This window comes from Platalea leucorodia, assembly GCF_965183815.1.
Source record: "Platalea leucorodia genome assembly, chromosome: 1".
Taxonomy (NCBI): domain Eukaryota; kingdom Metazoa; phylum Chordata; class Aves; order Pelecaniformes; family Threskiornithidae; genus Platalea; species Platalea leucorodia.
In genome coordinates, this window is record NC_138823.1 from 87,026,262 (window position 1) to 87,048,565 (window position 22,304).

Consider the following 22,304-nt stretch of genomic DNA (forward strand, 5'->3'; position numbering starts at 1 on the left):
CAGCTTTTGTGGGTTTCTTTTCCCTCTAGGGCCTTATCCCATGGGGCTTTTTTGAACAGATCTTTGAGGAGGCCAAAGTCTGCTCTCCTGAAGTCCAGGATTGTGAGCTTGCTTTTCACTCTGTTCCCTCCCCTCAGGACCCTGAACTCCACCATCTCATGGTCACTGCAGCCAAAGCTGCCTTTGACCTTCACATCCTCAATGAGGCCCTCCTTTTCAGTGATTATGAGGTCCAGTAGAGGACCTCTCTTTGTTGGCTCCTCAGTCACTTGGAAGAAGAAGTTATCATCAATGCAATCCAGGAACCTCCTGGATTGCTTATGCCCTGCTGTGTAGTTTCTCCAACAGATATCAGGGTGTTTGAAATCCCCCATGAGGACCAGGGCCCATGAATGTGAAGCTGTTCCTGTCTGTCTTTAGAGGGCATCATCCACTTGTTCTTTCTGGTCAGGTGGCCTATAGCAGACACCCACCATAATGTCACCTTTGCCTGTCCTCTCTTTCTTTAATTTTAACCCATAAACTCTCTGTTGGCTTCTCTTCCATCCCCAAGCAGACCTCCATGCACTCTAGCTGCTCTCTCACATAAAGGGCAACTCCCTCTCCTTGCCTTCCCTTCCTGTCCTTCCTAAAGAGCCTGTATCCCTCCATTGCAACACTCCAATCATGGGAGCCATCCCTCCACAACTCCATAATTCCAACAAGATCACAGCCCTGAAACTGCATGCAGATCTCTAACTCTACAGGCACTTAAGAGGGGATTCTCAACATGTTGTGTTCCCATGAGATGGTTTGGGGGATTTGACCACAATGGTGCTTTGTAGACACCTTGTGGGCACTTCAATTACGTAGGGAATTAAAATTACATATGGAAATTTAACTGAATTTAATTGTGTTTATATTAAGACTGGATAGGTAGCTATAATTAAAATTTAAATTAAAAGTTCTCCTACCAAAGCAGCACATTTTATTCCTCTATCAGACTGTAAGATACCGAAATAACTAGATTTATATCCAAATCTTGGCACAAGTCATACAGAGCATTACATGTTGTGTGTGTATACATACAAGACAGCATCATCAGCCCAGTGAACTGTATTACTCAACTACTTTTACTGGAGACAGAAAGTCCATCCTGATCTTTGCTGCTACAAATTAAGAACTGTACTCTATAGTAATTACTTTCCCTTGCAATGTTAATTGCTGTTTTCAAAAATGTGTTCTGTGTACTACATCACTGATGAAAAATTATTTCTAACTTGAGTGAACTCTGGTAATCAGCTTATAGGCCCAGTCAATATTTCCATAAAGCTCCTGTGACGTTTGCTGGCATTTGTGAGATATCAGAAGCACTCCTAATCTCCCTTCTCATAATTTCCAATAAAATATACTATATTGGTTATGTTGTTGGTGTTTGGGTTTTCTTTGCATTTGTGGTTTGTTTTTTTTTTTTTAAATCTCCTTTGTTTGGTATAAATTAATGCTTTATAATTTATACTGAAACCCTCCATTCTTTTTGTTTTGTCTGTAGAACCACAGGGAGCTTTTACATTCTCTTTTTTCCAGAATTAGAATCATAGAATCATAGAATGTCCTGAGTTGGAAGGGACCCACAAGGATAATCGAGTCCAACTCCTGTCCCTGCATAGGACAACCCCAAAATTCACACCATATGTCTGAGGGCGTTGTCCGAATGCTTCTTGAATGTTGTCAGGCTTGGCGCCGTGACGGTCTCCGAGGGGAGCCTGTTCCAGTGCTCCACTACCCTCTGGGTGAAGAACCTTTTCCTAACATCCAACCTAAACCTCTCCTGGCATATCTTCCTGCCATTGCCTCGGGTTCTATCATTGGTCACCCAGGAGAAGAGATCAGCACTTGCCCCTCCTCTTCCCCTTGTGTGGAAGCTGTAGACTGCAATGAGGTCTCCCCTCAGTCTCCTCTTCTCCAGCCTGAACAGACCAAGTGACTTCAGCCGCTCCTCATATGGCTTCCCCTGTAAACATTCCCCTTCACCATCTTTGTGGCTCTCCTCTGGACACTCTCTAGTAGCTTCATATCCTTTTTGTACCGTGGTGGCCAAAACTGCACCCAGTACTCAAGATGAGGCCGCACCAGTGCAGAGTAGAGTGGGACAATCACCTCCCTCGACCAGCTAGCAATACAGTGCTTGATGCACCCCAGGACATGGCTGGCCCTCTTGGCTGCCAGGGCACACTGGTGGCTCATGTTCAACTTGCCATTGACCAGAACCCCCAGATCCCTCTCCGTGGGGGGGCTTTCCAGCCTCTCGTTCCGCAGTCTGTATGTACATCCAGGGTTGCCCTGTCCCAGGTGCAAAATCCGGCACTTGCCCTTGCTAAACTTCATGTGGTTGGTGATTGCCCAGCTCTCTAATTTGTCTAGATCTCTCTGCAGGGCCTCTCTGCCCTTGAGATTGTCTACGGCTCCTCCCAATTTTGTGTCATTGGCAAACTTAGATAGTAATCCAGTAATTAGTCCCAGTTTCATGAAACTTTATTTTTTTCCCTTGTGCACTATTAGCTCCTGCTTTCTTCTGTCAGTAGTAAAAAGAATTCTACACTATTCCTAGAAAACTTCCTAATTCTCTTTTATGGTACACAGTCTTACCTGGCACTTGAAACAGTATTCCTTGCTCCCTCAGTGACTTTGTTTTGTATAGCACATCCTTATCTCTTCCTAGCAAATACATCAGTATTACTGAAATCTCTACCATTATTCTTAAATGATAAGCCTTGATTAATCCCATGCAGCTCTTTCCAGTGTCACACTGGTCAGTAGTCCTCTAGCTATTACATTTATTTTACTTGGCTTTTACCAGAAAACATGCCACTCATGACATATAGAGAATGGACTGTCACATAACCTGACCTAACTAAAGAGATAATTAAGCAATCATTTTCCTTATCCTCCAAATGTATTATTTATGTAGCAGACTCATTATCCTTTTTGAATGACCTAAGACATCCTGCTGATTGCTAAAGGTATTTCTAGGTCCTCTAGGAATCCTCTGTGGAGCTGGCATCCTCAGTAACATTACTGTGTAAGAAAATGTGGCCATATTCCTGCACAGTAGTTCTTACAAGTGACAGATATTTTTAGAGAAGAAAAGGAGTGGAGAGTTCTGTGAAATTTTGCAAATAAAAAAATTAATATCATTTTACAAAAGTCCTTTCATGGCTCTGTCCCCTCATAGATGCATTTATCTGCTATTTGGCTATGGTCATTTAGCCTCTCCTGAAGCTCATATATTCTATTTGTCACATTAATTTAGCATTTCACAAGCACCTCCACTTCATTAAAAAATTTTCTGAATTTTAGTAACATGGCCTGGACCACTGCATTACGCTACCTAAATTTTCTGTTTCCTTCCTCAAAATGGATTGTTTCATGGCATTTCTTTAAATTCCTACTCTTTAAAATATAAAATTTATATAGAACTCTCATTTTTCTCCCTGTTTACTTCACCTTTTACACAATTGCATTAGTCATTTTTCTCACTCTCAAAATTTAAAATATCTATACCATTTTTATCATTAAGTACTAAGTTAGATAATTTATAACCATGATTGCCTAGGTAGTAATAGTTATTATATTCACTCCAAAGTAATATTTCTTAAATATTTCTACTTTCTAAAGATCCCATTTGTAGTGGAATAAGCAATCATAAACATGGAGACTCAGAAATTTTAATTTATGCATATTTTACATCAAATGCCATACCTCAAAAAAGGTTATGCAAAAGTTCTTGTTGGAAGATGGGGTTCTTAATATAGAAGGAAGAAAACTTTATTCCTACTATATGCCTTTGGATATCAAGTGCAATTTATTCTACTAATCACTATATTGTAGCATATGTACTTCTAAATTATATATAATTACAAAAACCTATTAAAACTTTTTAGGAAGAAAACCCAGAAAAACATTTTCATAGCATAAACAGTTTGTAAACTAAATGGGAAGAAAGAGAGGTTGTTTCTATACTCAGCTGTTTTTGGATGAGGAAGAGACAAAGTATTCTGCATGATCATCTGTACTGTATCTTGCAGCCACTTTACAAAATACTCAAAATGGCAGTCTTCCAAGTTCTTCTACAAAGTAGTTTTTTTGGGTTTGGGTTTGTTTTTGTTTTTTTTTGTTTTGTTTTGCTACCACAGTTTCACCCTAAAATATTTCAAATCATCAAGTCCAACCTCTATTTCCAACCTTGTTGTCTTAATAAATGTCATTTGCTTGAGAATTATTAAGAAGGGACAGCCATTCTTTGGGCAATAAAAATAAATCAGAAGTCACCAAAATATTGGCAATGAAGGACAGTATGATTAACTCAAACTTTACATGAAGAGGAAGCTTAATATGTTCATATCTTCCCACCACTGATTAAGAAATATAAGTAGGCATGTTGAAAGGAAAGGCAGGCTCAAAGGAAGTTCAGAAGCAGAGAGAGCACCTACAATTTTTGCCCAAAAAAAGTTAATTCCGTGCAGGTCTGCATTGTGTGTAAAACAATAATGCTAATCCAGGTAGCATAACTGTACTGAAGACCATAGATGGAGGAAATAGAAGAAAGGCACAGAGTACCAATGTAAGCCAATATGAAGGAGCAAGGCTTTTCTACAACTAGGAAAAGGGAAACAGAACAGATGAACAGAATTGCAATTGAGCTCTGAGGTTTTCTTCAATTTTTACATATTGTTGAAAGTATCCAGAATTTTTTCCCACAGAAATTTTGTGTGTGCAGCCATCTGATTCTTACAGTGCAGCCAGTAATCTTTGTAACTACATAGTTTTCAAATGTACAATATCATAAATATCCCAGAACATAATGTACCTTCTTTCAGCTTATATTTTCCATCTAGGTGCTTGCATACAGTCTGTTTGGTCATGCCTTTTAGCATGCCAAGCCACCTAATTATTCATTAATGCCTTTCTAAGTTGCTAGGTGTGTTCATACACATAAGGTACCTTGCACCTGTGTTCAGGCAACTGGATGGTCTGTGAATTGGATCTTTGATATGAAAACAAGACAACTTCTGTTCTCAGACTTGAAGAATGCATGAACTCATCTATGGTTGCACATTTAAAATTGATACAGACCAAAATATTGTCAAATTAGAGGGCAATTTTTCCCCTCAGTGGTCCAGTCCTCCTTTAACACTTTCAGGTAAATAGCTGTTAAAAGACTCAGGAAACAGAAATAATTTAGTTTGAGGAAGTAACACTGATGAATTGGAAAATGATGTCTGTTTACTCCTGCAAACAAATCCTACTCTGTCTGCCAGGGACTTCAGATACGTTCACTGTATAGCTACGTACTTCCTCAAAACAGAAGGCATTGGAGGGTTTGAAAGAACTTGCCATTACAGCCTTTTTGGTTCAGCTTATTTTTAATTACCTTCAAAGACAAAACCACTCTTATAAGGAAAAGCTTCCAGCAGGAAGACATTTTCAAAGAGTAATCATCAACTTTTAACTTCTTAGAACTCTCTCCCTCATGGGTATTTTGTTGCAAGTCACCGATTTTCCCTCAGTATTACCCCCGGCTCTTCCTTGCTATCTGTGTATATAGGATATTTAAAAGGTCATCTGCATCTGATTTTAAAAAACAAAAATCAAGAGAGGAGAAAAAAAAGTCCCTAAAGCATCAGCCTTTGAATTGCTGTTGAAACTACTGGCTATTTATACTTTTATCATTTCAAACAAGGTGTAGGTCAAACATTTCTAAAGCTCCTTTTTCTATTATGTTTTTTAATTCCTTGAGTGAATGAATGTACTGTGATGAGGTAGACTCTACTTTTGCCGAGCTACGGCTTTGAATATAAATGATTTCAGTTTTATCAGTTCTTTGCTTTTTGAAATATCTTTCTGTGACAAGCAGATACAATTTTAAATTTGAAAGAGAAATTGAACTGAAAGGACCTGGAGTGTTCAGACTAAATTACTTTCCTGTTTCTTATACTATTTTGAAGCATGATGCCATTTTAAGTGCAATACATAACCACGTACAAACTTTGAGTTTGGAAACCACCCAAAAGAGCTATAACTCTCAGCAAAATGCATCTTACTGGTGATTTTACACCAGCTGGAAGGATGACCATAACTTAAACTATCTTCCCTCTAAATATTCCTAACAACTGATCAATGTTATTGCACTTTATGCTTGCACAGAGCAGAATTGTCTCTTTTAGAAATTAGTTTCAAAATAGCAGATCACTGCTATTGGGATTATTAGGGGGAAAAACGTCAAACATTTTGAAATAGTTTTCTCAGAGACTGAGAGAGGCAATGGCAGGAAACCTACCCCAGTGACTAGTAGGACGATACTGACCACTCAGTCTCATTATCACTTCTCATCAAATTCACACCAGAACTGAGCCTTTGTTCAATGAATTATTTATATTGCAACTACCACCGCTACTGTTGTAGACATCTGCACTCAGAAAAGAAAGTCTTCCTTAGCTGCAACTTAAAGTGTGCTCATCAAAACAAAACACAAACACACACAAAATCTCTCTGACATTTTATATCACAGTTTGAGTTCCTGGGTTGTGATTCTAAATTATGGCCACAATGCATCAGAATTTAATGCTTCAAGACCTATTTCAATGAGCAGCATCCTCTATTTTGCACCTCCTTCAAGAAATGGCATGCAGTCCTAGTTTGTTTCCCTTAAGGTGAAAAAAAAGAATAATGATTAAAACTACCTCATGTTTTTCAGGATCTATTGCAACTTCCATGCTTTGAATTTCAATTAAAGATGGTTAACAGTGTTAAACTATATAATACTTATGGTCCTATAGAGGCCAAGGAGAAATTTCACCCTCTCAGAAGGAGCTCAGCTATGGTCTCCGCCCAGCAGGCGGCCATGTCCTCTACAACCACCAGAATGGATGTGGCAACCAAAACGGTGCTCCCAACAAACCATGAAGTCGTCCAGGTCTCAGGCTGCAGGGAGTGCCAGAGCCTTTCACTGGTAACAGTTGGCAGTAGCAAGAACAGCTGTGTGAGGTGTGACCAGGTGGATGATCTACTCAGCTTGGTGGCAGAGCTATGAGAGGAAGTAGAAGATAAAGAGCAGGAGGGAGGCTGAGCAAGAGATTGACTGGTGGAGCCAAGCTCTGCCCTCCCTGGGGCAGAAACAGGAGCACCAAATAGGAAATACTCAAGATCAAGGGAACCCTGTAGCCTCCCCCTGCTAGGCTGAAGGCAGCAGCTGAAAGGAAAGAAGTGAATGGAGGCAAGGCCATGCTCAAGGTGGAAGGCGAACTCCCTCCTTGCCCTTGAAAGGAACAGACGTATCCAGTCCATTAATACATGGCTCTGTAGCTGGTGTCATCATCACAATTTTGGGTTTTTCAACAATGGGATGGCCTACACAGCACCAGGCTTGCTGGCATCTGACGGAATTCACCTTTCTCAAAGGAGGAAGAGGGTCTTTGCTCAGGAGCTAGCAGGGCTGATTGACAGAGCTTTAAACTAGACTTGAAGGGGTAGGGGGCTGATGTCAGGCTTGCCTGTGATAAGTGGTGGGATGACACGTCATGGTTAGAGGGACGGGGTACTAGCGGGGGATGGGGTGTTAGCGAGGGGCCCTCAGCCTGTTGATCTGAGGCATGATGGAGACACTGCAGCACAGCTGAAGTCCTATGGGGATGAGCAGGGGGCTCTTGAGGTAATAGGAGCCAACAGGGAAATATCAGAGAAATTCCTCAAGGGAACCAAGGGGTGTTCCTCCAAGAAGGTCACATGGAAAACAGCCCAGCTGAAGTGCCTCTACACCAATGCACGCAGCATGGGCAACAAACAGGAGAAGCTGGAAGCTACCATGCTGCTAGAAAGTTATGACCTAGTTGCAATTACTGGAAACTTGGTGGGATGAATCCTGTGACTGGAGTGCAGCTGACAAAGGCTACAAGCTGTTCAGAAGGGATAGGTGAGGTAGGAGGGGTGGAGGGGTTGCCCTCTATGTCAAGAAATTGATAGAATGTGAAGAAGTGTCCCTGAAGAATAGCCACGAGCAGGTTGAAAGCTTATGGGTAAGAATTAGAGGCTGAGGCAACAAAGGGAACCTCAGGGTTGGTGTCTACTGCAGGCTGCCTGATCAAGGGGAGCCTATTGATGAAGCCTTTTTTCTCCAACTACAGGAAGCTTCACGCTTACAGGCTCTTGACCTGCTGGGGGATTTCAACCACCCTGACATCTGCTGGGAAAGTAACATGGCAGGCGGTAGGCAATCTAGGAGACTCCTGGAGTGCATGGAGGACAATTTCCTAAGCCAGGTAATAGCCAGCCCTACCAGAGGGGATGCGATACTGGACCTGGTGGTCACCAATGCAAGTGAGTTCATCAGTGATGTCAGGACTGGAGGCAGCCTCGGCTGCAGTGATCACACAACTGGTGGAGTTCACAGTCCTGAGAGATAAGGGTCAGGTGAAGAGTATAGTCAGGACCCTGAATTTTAGGAAAGCAAACTTCCAGCTCTTCAAGGAGTTAATCAACAAGACCCCCTGGGAAATGGCCCTCAGGGACAAGGGAGCAGAACAGAGCTGGCAGATCTTTAAGGACGCTTTCCATAGGACACAAGAGCTCTCAATGCCTAGGTGCAAGAAATCACCCAAGGAAGGGAAGAGGCCGGCATGGCTATGGGTCAAACTAAAGGGCAATAAGAGAATGCGCAGACAGTGGGAGCAGGGACTGGTATCCTGGGAAGAGTACAGGGATGCTGCCTCGTTGTGTAAGGATGGGATCAGGAAGGCCAAGGCTTGGCTGGAGCTGAAGCTGGCAAGGGACGCAAAGAATAATAAGGGCTTCTACATGTATGTCAACCAGAAAAGAGAGGTTAAAGAAAGCATATCCCCTCTGATGAGCAAAACTAGCAAGCTGGTAACAACAGACGAGGAGAAGGCTGAGGTACTCAACAACATTTTTGCCTCAGTCTTCACTGGCAACCTCTCTTCTCACACCTCCTGAGTCAATGGGACATTTGACGGGGATCAGGGGAGGAAAGTTCCTCCCACTGTATGAGAAGATCAGGTTTGCGACCACATGAGGAACCCGAACATACCGAAGTCTATGGGTCCTGATGAGATGCATCCCAGAGTCCTGAGGGAATTGGCTGATGTAGTTCCCAAGCCACTCACCATGATATTTGAAAAGTCATGGCAGTCAGGTGAAGTCCCTGGGGACTGGAAAAAGGGAAACATTGCACCCATTTTTAAAAAGGGTAAAAAGGAGAACCCTGGGAACTACCGACCTGTCAGCCTCACCTCTGTGCCTGGGAAGATCATAGAACAGATTCTCTTAGAAGCTATGCTAAGGCACATGGAGTTCAGGGAGGTGACTCGAGACAGCCAGCACGGCTTCACCAAGGGCAAGTCCTGCCTGACCAACCTAGTGGCCTTCTATGATGGAGTGACTGCATCAAGGGAAGAGCTCTGAATGTCATCTATCTGGACTTCTGTAAGGTCTTTGACACAGTCCCCCTCAATATCCTTCTCTCTAAATTGGAAGGATATGGATTTGATGGGCGGACTGTTCAGTGGATAGCAAACTGGCTGGATGGTCGCATCCAAAGGGTAGTGGTCAATGGCTCAATGTCCAGATGGAGATCAGTGACAAGTGGTGTCCCTCAAGGGTCCATACTGGGGCCAGTGCTCTTTTACTGGACCTGCTAATCACAAACCAAGAAAACCTGCTTTGTAATATCTCAGTCAGTAATAACCTTGGCTGCAGTGATCACAATATTGTGGCGTTCGGGATCCGGCTGAGCATGCTGAGGGTTAGCACCAAGACAAGGGTTCTAGATTTTAGAAGAGCAAACTTCAGCTCGCTCAGAGCTCAGCTGGGAGGGATTCCATGGAAAGCTTCCATGGAGGATAAAGGATCCAGTGAGTGCTGGGATTTCTTCAAGAATGCTCTCTTGGAAGCACAAAACCAGTTTATTCCCTATAAAAGACAGGGAAGTAAGCAGAGCAAGAGGCCCCCTTGGCTCAACCACGAGCTCCTGGGTCTGCTTAAAACCAAAAGAGATGCATACCAGAGATGGAGAGGTGGAAGATTATCCATTGAAAACTACAAGGGCATTGCCAGAGTGTGCAGTGATGCAGATGGAAAAGTGAAAGCTCAGCTTGAATTGGAACTGGCCAGAGATGTCAAAAATAACAAGAAAGGGTTCTTCCGGTATGTAAGATGCAAGCAGAAACAGAAGGAAGACATAGGCCCACTGTTAAACAGTAGAGGTGAATCAGTCATCAACAATGCTGGAAAGGCAGAGGTTCTCCACACCTTCTTCACCTCTGTCTTTTCCAACACTGTTGGATCCCAGGCGTAGGGAACAAAAATCCAGGAGGATCCAAACATAGACCCACCATCAGTGAAGAAGGAGTTAGTACGCAAAGTATTACAGGAGCTTGACCCCTACAAATCAATGGGCCCTGATGCCATCCACCCGAGGGTGTTGAGAGCTGGCTGATGTCATTGCGGGGCCACTCTCTATAATCTTCGAGAAGTCGTGGAGATCGGGGGATGTCCCAGAGGACTGGAGGAAGGCGAGTGTTACCCCTATCTACAAGAAGGGCTCAAGGGAGGATCCCAGTAATTATAGGCCCATGAGTGTTACTTCAATCCCCGGGAAAGTCATGGAACGGATCCTCCTGGGGGCCATCACGAGTCAAATGAAGCACGTGATTGGGAAAAGCCACCAAGCTTCACAAAAGGCAGATCATGCCTGACAAATCTGGTGGCCTTCTATGATAAAGTGACCTGCTCGGTTGACATGGGGCGAGCGGTCCACATTGTCTACTTGGACTTCTCCAAGGCCTTCGATACAGTTCCCCATGGCCTCCTCCTGGAGAATCTGATGCGTTATGGCCTGGACAAGTGGTCTGTGCAGTGGGTGGGGAATTGGCTGACGGGCCGCACCCAAAGGGTGGTGGTAAATAGCTCCTTTTCAAACTGGCAACCCATCACAAGTGGGGTCCCCCAGGGATTGATACTGGGCCCAACACTATTCAATATCTTCATAAGTGATCTGGATAATGGGATCAAGTGTAGCCTGATGAAGTTCGCAGATGACACCAAATTGAGTGGGGAAGTAGACACTCTGGAAGGGAGAGCCACCCTGCAGGAAGATCTGGATAGGCTGAAAGAGGGGGCTAACAAGAACCTTATGAAGTTTAACAAGGACACGTGTAAGGTCTTGCACCTGGGAAAACATAATCCAGGAATGCAGCTCAGACTGGAATCCACCTGGCTACAGAGCAGCTCAGTGGAAAGGGACCTGGGGGTCCTGGTGGACAGGACGCTCAACATGAGTGAGCAGTGTGCTGCTGCGGCCAAGAAGGCCGATAGGATGCTGGGTTGCATCCAAAAGGGCATCACCAGCAGAGGTAAAGAAGTCATTATCCCTCTCTACTTGGTGCTTGTCAGTCCACACCTGGAATACTGTGTACAGTTCTGGTCCCTGTTATACAAAAAAGATGTGGACAGGCTGGAGGGGGTCCCAAGAAGGGCCACCAAGATGATCAAGGGTCTGAGAAGCCTGCTGTGTGAGGACAGGCTGAGAGAGCTGGGTTTGTTCAGGCTTGAGAAAAGGAGGCTTAGAGGTGATCTCATCACCACGTACCAGTACTTAAAGGGGAGCTACAAAGAAGGTGGAGACTCCCTTTTTACAAGGAGTCACATGGTGAGGACAAGGGGTAACGGGTACAAGTTACTCCCAGGGAGATTCCAATTGGACATGAGAGGTAAATTTTTCACAATGAGAACAGTCAACCATTGGAATAATCTTCCCAGGGAAGTGGTTGACTCCACTATGCTGAACACATTTAAGACTCAGCTGGACATGGTGCTGGGGCATCTTGTCCAGATTGTGCTAGAAAGGTTGGACCAGATGATCCTTGAGGTTCCTTCCAACCTGGTATTCTATGACTCTATGATTCTATGATTAATATCTTCATCAGTGACATAGACAGCAGGATCGAGTGCACCCTGAGCAAGTTTGCGGATGACACCAAGCTGAGCCGTGCAGTTGACATGCCTAAGAGATGGGATGCCATCCAGAGGGACCTGGACAAGCTTGATAAGTGGGCCTGTGTGAACCTCACAAGGTTCAACAAAGCCAAGTGCAAGGTCCTGCACATGGGTCGGGGCAACCCCCAGTATCAATACAGTCTGGGGGATGAAGAGATGGAGAGGACCCCTGCCGAGAAAGACTTGGGGGTACTGGTAGATGAAAAGCTGGACATGAGCTGGCAATGTGTCCTCACAGCCCAAAAAGCCAACCGTATCCTGGGCTGTATCAAAAGAAGCATGGCCAGCAGGTCGAGGGAGGTGATTCTGCCCCTCCTCTCTGCTCTGGTGAGACCCCACCTGGAGTACTGCATCCAGCTCTGGGGTCCTCAGCACAGGAAGGACATGGACCTGTTGGAGAGGGTCCAGAGGAAGACCACAAAAATGGTCAGAGGGCTGGAACACCTCTGCTATGAGGAGAGGCTGAGAGAGTTGTGGTTGTTCAGCCTGGAGAAGAAAAGGCTGCAGGGAGACCTTATTGCAGCCTTTCAGTACTTAAAGGGGGCCTACAAGAAAGATGGGGATAGTCTTTTTAGCAAGGCCTGCTGTGACAGGAAAAGGGGTAATGGTTTTAAACTAAAAGAGGGTACATTCAGACTAGATATAAGGAAGAAATTTTTTACAATGAGGGCAGTGCAACACTGGAACAGGTTGTTCAGAGAGGTGGTTGATGCTCCATCCTTGGAAACATTCAAGGACAGGCTGGATGGGGCTCTGAGCAACCTGATCTAGTTTTAGATGCCCCTGCTTATTGCAGGGGTGTTGGACTAGATGACTTTTAAAGGTCCCTTCCATCCCATAGCATTCTATGATTCTATGATAAATAAGAACAAACTATCAAATTAGTATTTGCTTGAAAGCTGAGCAAATATAACTTTTAGAGATGACATCCCATTTCATTCACTATAACTCTTCCAGTTATCATGACTTTTAAAATTATGCAAACTATGTGTAAAACTGTACCCATAGAAGTGAAAGAGGTCCTGGACTAAGCTTAGTGTTTCACTTCAAGCTATTGTCTACAAGCATATTAACATGTGTCTACCTAAGACATAGATGTGTCTACCTAAGCAATTTAGTGTCTTACAGTTCTTTTTTATGTAGTTTGCCTTGCTTCTCTGTTTGGCATCTTGTAGTCTCAGAGAGTGATTTCTGCCTGGGCCATGGTTCAGTTTGTTCACTGGGGCGTCACTTGCAATGTGACTCAAGGTCCTCTGGCAATTAGCTATGTATGGATATGTGATGTGAGACTGGAACTGGTACAGACTTCATTGCCAGTGAAGATTTCATGCAGATACAAACCTGGAACCATGGTGCTTCCCCTCTTTTCACTATACCAGTTGGTAAATAAGACATATCCATTTGATTACAGCTAGTTAGTGCTGTTAGCTAGACAGTTTTTCCCTAACAGCACCCAAAGAGGCATTGGCATACTCTGAGCTCGTTTTCTTGTGTCCAACTCATACAGTAATAAAAGTATAGGACACGCTGCCTTTCAGTTCTGTCTTTCAGATCATCTCTGCTAAGCTAGAGTTTGAATGGCATCACTGTTAATTAGCCCACTTTTTAATCTTTTTAGCTTTTTTTGTTTCATTTTTCTATCCTTGCCTATATTCTTTCTTTCCTTCCTTTCTTTCTTTCCCAATGTGTGCTGTATGTCCTCTAGTACCTAACTTGACCATTTGAGCTACCAGCATTTGATGAGGCCCCACTGTTTTTATGAAACATGCAGCACTAGGTGGTTCTGGTTGGATGAACAGTCCTATTGACTTTACCATTTTAGAGAAAAAGCAGAAATCCCAAAGCAGTCTGTATGTTTAGTCTTTAAGGACAGATTTTAAGCAGAGAGGCGTTCAACATATTCAGCATTTCTCCTTAACAGAACAAATACTGATGCTGAACTCCTTGAGAAGGGCAAAACTGCCTTGGAACATCTACCCTCAGCTCTGTTGGATGTGGCCTGCACCCCTAAAAAAATGTCTAAAAGAACAGTAATCCATTCCAGTACTAGTTCACTGTGAAGCACTGGAGTTTCACAGTAGATCTTTGTTCTTCCTCAACCTTTCCAAGATTTGCCAGTCTAAAGAGGCAACTGGGAATGCTCACTTAGATCTTTCATTCACAGTGCCTGACACATCTGACCAAAATTACCATCAGATACTTTGGACACTGGGGATCATTCCCTTAAGCAGTTGGATTGAGTATGCCCTCAGTATGTCCTACCCAAATGACCCAACCCCTCTTCCCTTGTTATCAGACAACACTTTTGAGAAACACATATGCACAGACATCTGTTCAGGGCTGGGAATCTACAGCCTTTAAACAAATATATCTGACTTTGGATTCAGGCACACAACAACTGTGGCTTCTTCGGTCTTCACTAAAAGAATGGTGGATATTACAAGGCCTTTGCATTCCTTATCAACTGTCTGTTAACTCTGTCCTGTGTCATCCAGCAAAACCCAGTGTCTTGTAGGGATACATGCAATACAGTAGCTAACAAATAATTCATTCTTTATGGGAATAAAAACTTACTATTCAGCCAGGTCAGCTCTTTGCCACCAGCACCTCCTTCTGCTGTTTAAGGAAGAAGTCAGAGACTCCAACATACACTGAGGTTTCCAAAGGAATAGTCTTTTTGCAAACAGAAAATATAAACCCTCTGCACACTTCAATTTAGAGTAAATGAGGAATCTAACCAGTTATAGTCATAAACTCCCTACTAAGCTGGATCCCAACAGAGTTTGAGAAAGAATTTCATCTCAGCACTCACTGAGAATCAATCAGCCTCCAAGACAATCTTACAGGAAGCTTTTGATGACTCTGATGTTATGGAAAATCAATGGTTGTACCATGTGTTTTGAGAAGCCATCATATTTCCTGTGTTCTGGAGTACAAGAAGAGGTAGAAAAGAACCAGTCCTTCAAAAAGAAAAGAAACTGAAACATATTTCACTCTGACATTCTTGACCTGTGCTGAAATATCTAGAAGCCCACACATGTACCTCCAAAAGCAAGCTTTCATATCCTTGCCATAAATTGGTGCCTTAAATATCCCTCTTCACAGCCTATGTGTTAAGTCTTCCTGAGAAAGAAATTTCTAAATGTTGTTGTCCCTCAAGTGTCGATTTCACCACACTGCAGTATCTTCAATGAGATAAGATTTTTGAAGATACACAGCTGTGAACAACTTGGTTTTTGCATCTAGTAGAGTTACACCAAAAAAATCCCAAGTGGAAACTGTTAAAGGACAGGCTGTCCTCTTTCACCTTGACAGCTGATTCCTGACACAGCAGATCACAATTCATTTATTCAGTTTGCAGAATATCTTTCCTCCCTTTCCGTTCTTCTTTATTGATCCCTGTCACGAGAATCTGTTCTAGCTGAAAATTCAACCTCTACAGTACTACAGTGCCACAGAGTTGATTCCCTTCACCTGGAAGGGAAGGCATTTTATGCTCAATCAGATCTTCACACCAGCTGTTATGCCTGCATAGCAGCACTTTCAATTAAAAAATCCTGCTCTTTAGTCTCTCATGACACCAAAAGCCTTTACAAAACAAAGAGCTATGGTAGAAACATTATTCAGGAATCAAAATACAGAAGCTTTTAAAAGGGTTAGGTAAGTCTTCATCTTACCGCTACAACAGCAACACTTTTTTTTTTTTGTCCCACTTGATGGCGAACCCTTTGAAATCAAGACAACATGCTCTTTTGTATTACCCTCTCCAAAACCAGTATTTTTGGTAGCTGCTGCATCAGAAAGAATAGTCCATTTAAAATTCTTGCCCAGGATGGTTTCTGTCTTTCATTTCTTTCAGGAAATTATTTTGTTTAATCATTCCTTAAAACTGGCTGTTTCTCCAAGAGTGACAATTTTATGCAATCTGATGTTAGCTAACCTTTATCCTTTTATCTTGACAGAACATGGACTTTCAGGAAAATGCATCTTTTTACCTCTGATGTTGCCAAATTCCATGTAAAATATTTTCATTGTGTTATGGACTATATGAAGCAATACTAAGCAATACTAACAGTACTAAGCAATATGAAGGAATGCTAGCAATACTAACTTAAAACAGTGTATTTAATTCCAATACATATACACTTAACTAGAGTAAAAGCAACATTTGAGGCTTCCTTACTTTACATCTTTATGACTGGGTGGTAAGCTGTCCTGGGCTCCATTCACACTTTTGTTACACACTACACTCTTGATGCGGTGTCTGAAAGCAATGCCATTTGGGGGATTGCTGTCTTTAAGGCTTTATTGAGTTAAGGATGTGGGACCCTCCTTCAGGTACCAATTTTGTGGTATATCATCCACAGTGTCAACAGATGCAGATAGTTACTAAAAGGAAAAGATAGGCTACAAACCAGTACTGTTGTTCTTGAAACTGTGTCATGTATGCATATATTGATAGTACTCCAAGTCCTTTCCTCAGAATTCTGTCTGTGTTGGAGTTCTCGAACTAAAAGGAACTAAGTGAGATTGACATGTTCTGCTCTTTACACCATCAATGCATGCACTTAGAAGCATGCAATTGTGAATAGTGCCAGGATAATCCTTTCTGGTAACAGTTCTAATACGGCACACACAAAATTATATATAAATTTATGTGCAAATGTATGATAAATTATCTTTAGAGATACTAAAAAACACTGCAGTGTAACTAAGAACTTCACTCTCATTCATGTCAGTCGATCCTTTATGCAATAAAAATACTGTGATAAAAATTGCCGGAAAAGGTCACTATGTCAGAAAGCAAAGTGGGAAAAATATCTGCAAGAATGAAACAAATGGCAAGATCTGGTGAAATAATAAGGAAGGAAATTTTAGTGTGGATGAAGAATTTATTTGTAAATTTATTTTTGAATGACTATGGATTACAACACTGTTGGTACACAGTAGTGCTTCCTTTAGGTAACAGCTATTAGAGTATAATTTTTAGATTTAAAAGAAATAAGTTTTTTCTGGATACACTCAAAACAAATTGAAGATTTTCAGAACAAGTTTGAAACTGCATAATACTTTGTAATTGCACTACTTTATTTGAAAAATAATAAATGGGCCTTGAAACTATATACTAACATTCATTATTCATACACGTTTCCTGTGTACAAATGTGATAGAACAAAATTAAATCCAACCCTGCAGTTAAATCTTAATGCAGCTATATACTAACAAAAAGAAATAAAAATTACGAATCAGCTTTCAGTATGTTAAGAAAGAATAATAGAGCATATGTAGACTTTCTGCACAGAAAAAGACATAAAGGAAGTATTAACCATAACTCTAACCCCAAATATGAATAAAATGTCTTTTCTGATATAAGGTTTAAGATTCTTTTTGAACATCCCTGCAATGTTTCTCTGAAATTGGGAAAAGTACCTTTTCTCAGAATTACTGTCTCCTAGTATATTTTTGCAAAGATAGCTCAAAGATAAATTGTGTAATACATATATGGGTCTGGTTTCCCACACTACTCTTTTATGGCTTCAACCTTTACTAGAAACTACTGATGTAATTATTATTTGACATTCTGTGTATAAAAAATTCACTTATGTAGTTTTGATTTCTACCCTCAGGATGCTGTGTATTACATGAAGGAAAGGATGACCATCCTCCTTTCTTATAATAATAATAATAATAAATACTAACCTGAAGCAACCAGTGAATGTCCATAATCAGTCAATATGTAATTTGCCACCATTTCACAAACATGGTTGACTTAAACAAGGAACTCTTCAGCTGTTACTGGATTACATATCCCATTCATTCTTTGAACCTCATTTCTGTCATATTATTCTAGAAGAACGTTCTCAAGCTAACTTAAAAAGTGAATAAATGAATGCATAAATTGCATTGTGAATTGTAGGCACTGGATTCAAGAGTAATGTGATATTCAACAGTTTTCAAGCTCCTTTGACAGATATATAGATGCAGGATAAGAAACAAGAAAAAATATATCAATCATGAGCTTAGAAAGCAAGCAGATGTAAATCACAAATCTAGATGAATCTGGTACCTGAGTTTTGGAATTTCTGCTGATCATTTCACTGGCATTTTTGTCATGCAACTATTATTGTCAATTTTAAAAATGACAGTACTTATTTTTGACTGAAACCTCCCTATGACAAACATTCTCTCCTAGTCATTGACCACTCATCATTGCATTCTAACTTGTGCTCTTACTATCTCACATAATTTCCAAACATAATCTCCAAACATGTTGCAGAGAAACTAACAGGAAGGTGACATTTTATGTCACGCACCTATCCAAATAATTTTCGCTTTGGATAAAGTCAGATAAAAGGAAACATCCAGAAACATTTTGACTATACAACCCAGATGGCCTTTGGAAAGGTGAGTGCAACAGCAGGGAAAAGAGATAGCTACTGTAAAGTTTATGACTACAATTTTAATTCTTAATTATTTCTTTCTCTAATAATTTGAGAATTAGGACTATCGGACTGTTAAAACATTCATTAGAGTAACAATCAATTTTTAGCTCCACATACAATTTCTGTTTCCTTTTTTTTCTTTTGTGTAAAACTCTCCCCGTGCATGTGTTTTCTACACCTTTCCCAAACTTAGAAAATTACTATAAGGCAACTTTATATACTCAGGTTAATTTTAAATTTGCTTGCTCAAATTAGCAACTTTTTTCTCTAACCAGAGAAAAAAAAGGTGAAAGTGCAGTCCTAACTGCTCCTCGAGTTTCTTCTCAGTTCTGTACTCTTTATTTGCCATTTTACTTATCTTTTCTTATCACTTTGCATTTGCAAACACTTTTCTTTCAGCCAAAGTAGTTCTGTGTTTATCAACATCTCTCTCTCTTTTTCTAATGCGGATGAGTTAGCCTGTAGAAATGTTAACCCCTTCCCCTCTAAAGAGTCTTCCTTCACTCATCATGCCTGGAAGAAAGTTGTTAAGTGATACCACTCACACTTTATGATTTGGGATCATAAATATTCAAAAATAATGCAATAAAAAAAAGTAATCAGCAGGTTTCTGAAGGAGCTTAAATAATTTGGAATTCAGGGTGTCCTGCAAAGCTATTTATTTCCTAGAGCTTCTGGGAGCAATACCCTTCCAAATACAATAGCATAGTGCTTTGATACAGTGACACTTCTTATTTTGTGGGCAAGGTCAATTTTCTTAAGCTATCAGTCTGGCCTGGACTGAAGAACTGGCCTAGATACTTTGGAACACTTGAGAGACATGACTTTAGACTTTATAAGTGTATGAAATAAATATAGGGACTAGTTACAAGGCTCTCGACATGCTTTGGAAATGGCTGTGTCATTCAAATGCTAATGGTAAAGTTACAGACTCAAAGCAACAAATAAAAAGTGGAAACAAAGAGGCAATTTACTCATTCATAAGCTTGCACTCTTAATTTTTTACTTAGTATTTAAATTTGATAAATTTTAATTAGCATTTCCTTTCTTGACACCTCCAACATTCTAATCCTTTCAAAAAACATTTTATAATATAATAATCCCATGCACCAGTACACACTGGGGACCAGCTGGCTGGAAAGCAGTTTTGCAGAGAGCTTGGGGTCCTCATGAACAGCAAGCTCACTAGGAGCCAGAAATGAGCCCTTGCAGCAAAGAAGGTCAACAGCATCCTGGGCTCCATTAGGAAAAGCATCACCAGGAGATCAAGAGAGATGATCCTTACTCTCTACTCTGCCCTGGTGAGACACATCTGGAGTGCTGTGTCCAGTTTTGGGCTCCCTCATGGAAGGCAGACATGGAGCTACTGGAGAGAGTCCAGCAAAAAGACCCCTAAGATGATTAAGGGACTGGAGCATTTTTCATATGAGGAGAGGCTGAGAGAGCCTAGACTGTTCAGCCTGGAGAAGAGAAGGCTCAGCAGGGACCTTATTAATGTATATAAATACCTGATGGGAAGGAGTGAAGGAGACAGACCCAGTCTCTTTTCAGTGGTGCCCAGTGACAGGACAAGAGGCAATAAGCACAAACTGAAATACAGGAAATTCTCTTTAAATATAGGAACAAACTTTTTACTGAGCGGGTGGTCAAACACTTGAACAGGTTGCCCAGAGACATTGTGTAGTCTCCACCTTTGGAGATATTTAAAATTTGACTGGACATAGTCCTGAGCAAGCTCTAGCTGACCTTGCTTTGAGCAGGGAGGCTGGGCTAGATGATCTCCAGAGGTGCCTTACAAACACAGCTATTCTGTGATTCTGTGATTTTCAACAAGTCACTATTTCTCTGCAGTATTTTAAAAGTTCAAAACAATGTAAAAAATTAAAATCTGGATTATAGAAAATGAAATTTCTGTGTTTATCACCAACAATTGGTGCTAACTGGTACCCATTACGGCTGACGCTAACTTCCACTTTCAAGCAAATTACCATTTTGAATTAATTTCTTGTACCTGTTTGAATATTATTGTGGCATTATACGTTATATATTTTACAATAAATTGCAGAGCAAAACATGTCAACTGAAAATAATTTAAAGGACACTTTCAGTGTCCTTTATGTATGCATCTAGTACGCTATGCAGTCATATGTGCAGTTCTGTCGAATTCTATTGTAGGTCCCTTCCTAACCACCTCATTTCTACCACATGGCTGTCAATGAATTTTACTGACTGCAGTTTACTGAAATTCAGGGAGAGTTAAAGAGGAAGAATATTTTTTCTTCAAAATAGGTTGCATTCTTCAAACAAGCGCAGAAAAAGAATGCATTATCTTGTATGAAATGTGAAATATTCAAAGAGAAAGAGTTGAAAAAGAATTTTATAATTAATTATAAAATGTTATGTTTTGATACAGAAGAGAATCTGAGTGGGCTGCTGGTAAGAATGATGTGCTAAAGCAAACAAATTTGTCAAAGATATCTTCATTTGTTTCATTCATATATTTCTGAATAACTTTAACTAGCAATATTAATTTAGTAATTATAGCAGGATAAACAATATATATATAGCCTGGAAATCTGCTTCTTATGCATTGGAATAAAACGTAGAAAATAGAGCTCTGTAGAAAGATAAGTAAACTTGACAATTATACAGAAATCTTAATGAGAAACCTACCTTGCCTACGTACTGATAATCAGATCCTGTGTATTCCTCTAAAAGGAAAAACTGGTTCCACATCCAGCCTCGCTTCTGACGGTGAATTGCTTTTCCATCATTCCCTGATGCACGTCCCCCAAAGCTTTTGGGTCTGAGATCAGGAGTCCTTCTGAACAGCATTTCTGTATGGCAGGGATGCAGCAGCCGCATCCAGAGCAGCAGAAGTAATAGGACTTGCTGTATTGTCATAGTTCTCCACTGCTGATGGTCTTCAAGCTGGTCAGTGATGGAGTCTACAGTTTTATTTTTCTCGACTTGCTTTTTATGTCTCTAGTTGCTGATGCAGCCAAGCAGTTTCCAGCCACTCCTCTCTGAACTCTACATAGTATCCAAATCCTGAAAGTAAACAGAGAAGAGACTATGTAAGTTGAAATGCATTCACTCCCTAGTGTCCAACATCCCTGTTACTGCAGCCCACAGATACAAAACATTATGCCATAGAAAGCAACCTGGTTAGGAATATAAAGGTTATCCAGATAGGGAGAACATTATGAATATGTTAGGTAGCTGCTGTCAAAACACTTCCTAAGAAAGAATAAGAATGCTCTGAGATGATCAACTATTTCTCCATTAAAATCTTTCCATTTAGAAACTTCTAAGAGTGTTCTTTATGTAGACAGGGGGATTAATATTGCTGAAACTTACACATTAAATACTGCTGCCTTTGCTTCAAATGTTTTCCACCCAATTTGATTTACAAGAATTCCAGTGTTTTATTAATCTTGCTATCAAGAGGACTGAAAAGCCAACACAAAGTGTTTTAGAAATGAGGAAATGGTAAAACACCAGTTCTCCAGGGTGTTTTAAATGGTAAAAGAGAACATCATATGCATCAGAAGAAATACAACATGACAAGAAGCCAACTTTTAAATAGAAGAAGTTCTTGAGATGATCTTGCAATATGGAGCGATGCAAACTTAGCCTTAAAATGTAGGAAGTCTTTAAAAATGAGGGCCTGTTTTGCAAGTCCTGAATAACTTTAATTTTAGAAAGTACTGAAATTAATCTGATCGTGGGAAGTGATATTGCAGAGAGAAGGCAAGCGTCTCCTAACTCATCTTTGTTTTGTCTCCACTTTTTTGTTTTGCTTTGTTTTCT

General features: G+C 41.0%; 1 protein-coding gene across 1 annotated transcript in view; it reads right to left on the minus strand.

Annotated features, from left to right (window-relative positions):
- The window catches only part of CDH10 (cadherin 10), a gene marked incomplete at both ends in the record, with an annotated part of 74,716 nt that extends 53,321 nt beyond the window's left edge, over positions 1 to 21,395 (minus strand). Inside the window, one exon of the mRNA XM_082310056.1 lies at positions 21,165 to 21,395. Coding sequence (XP_082166182.1) covers positions 21,165 to 21,395 — 231 coding nt within the window. The remainder of the gene's footprint in view (positions 1 to 21,164) is intronic.
- Between the last annotated feature and the right edge of the window lie 909 nt (positions 21,396 to 22,304).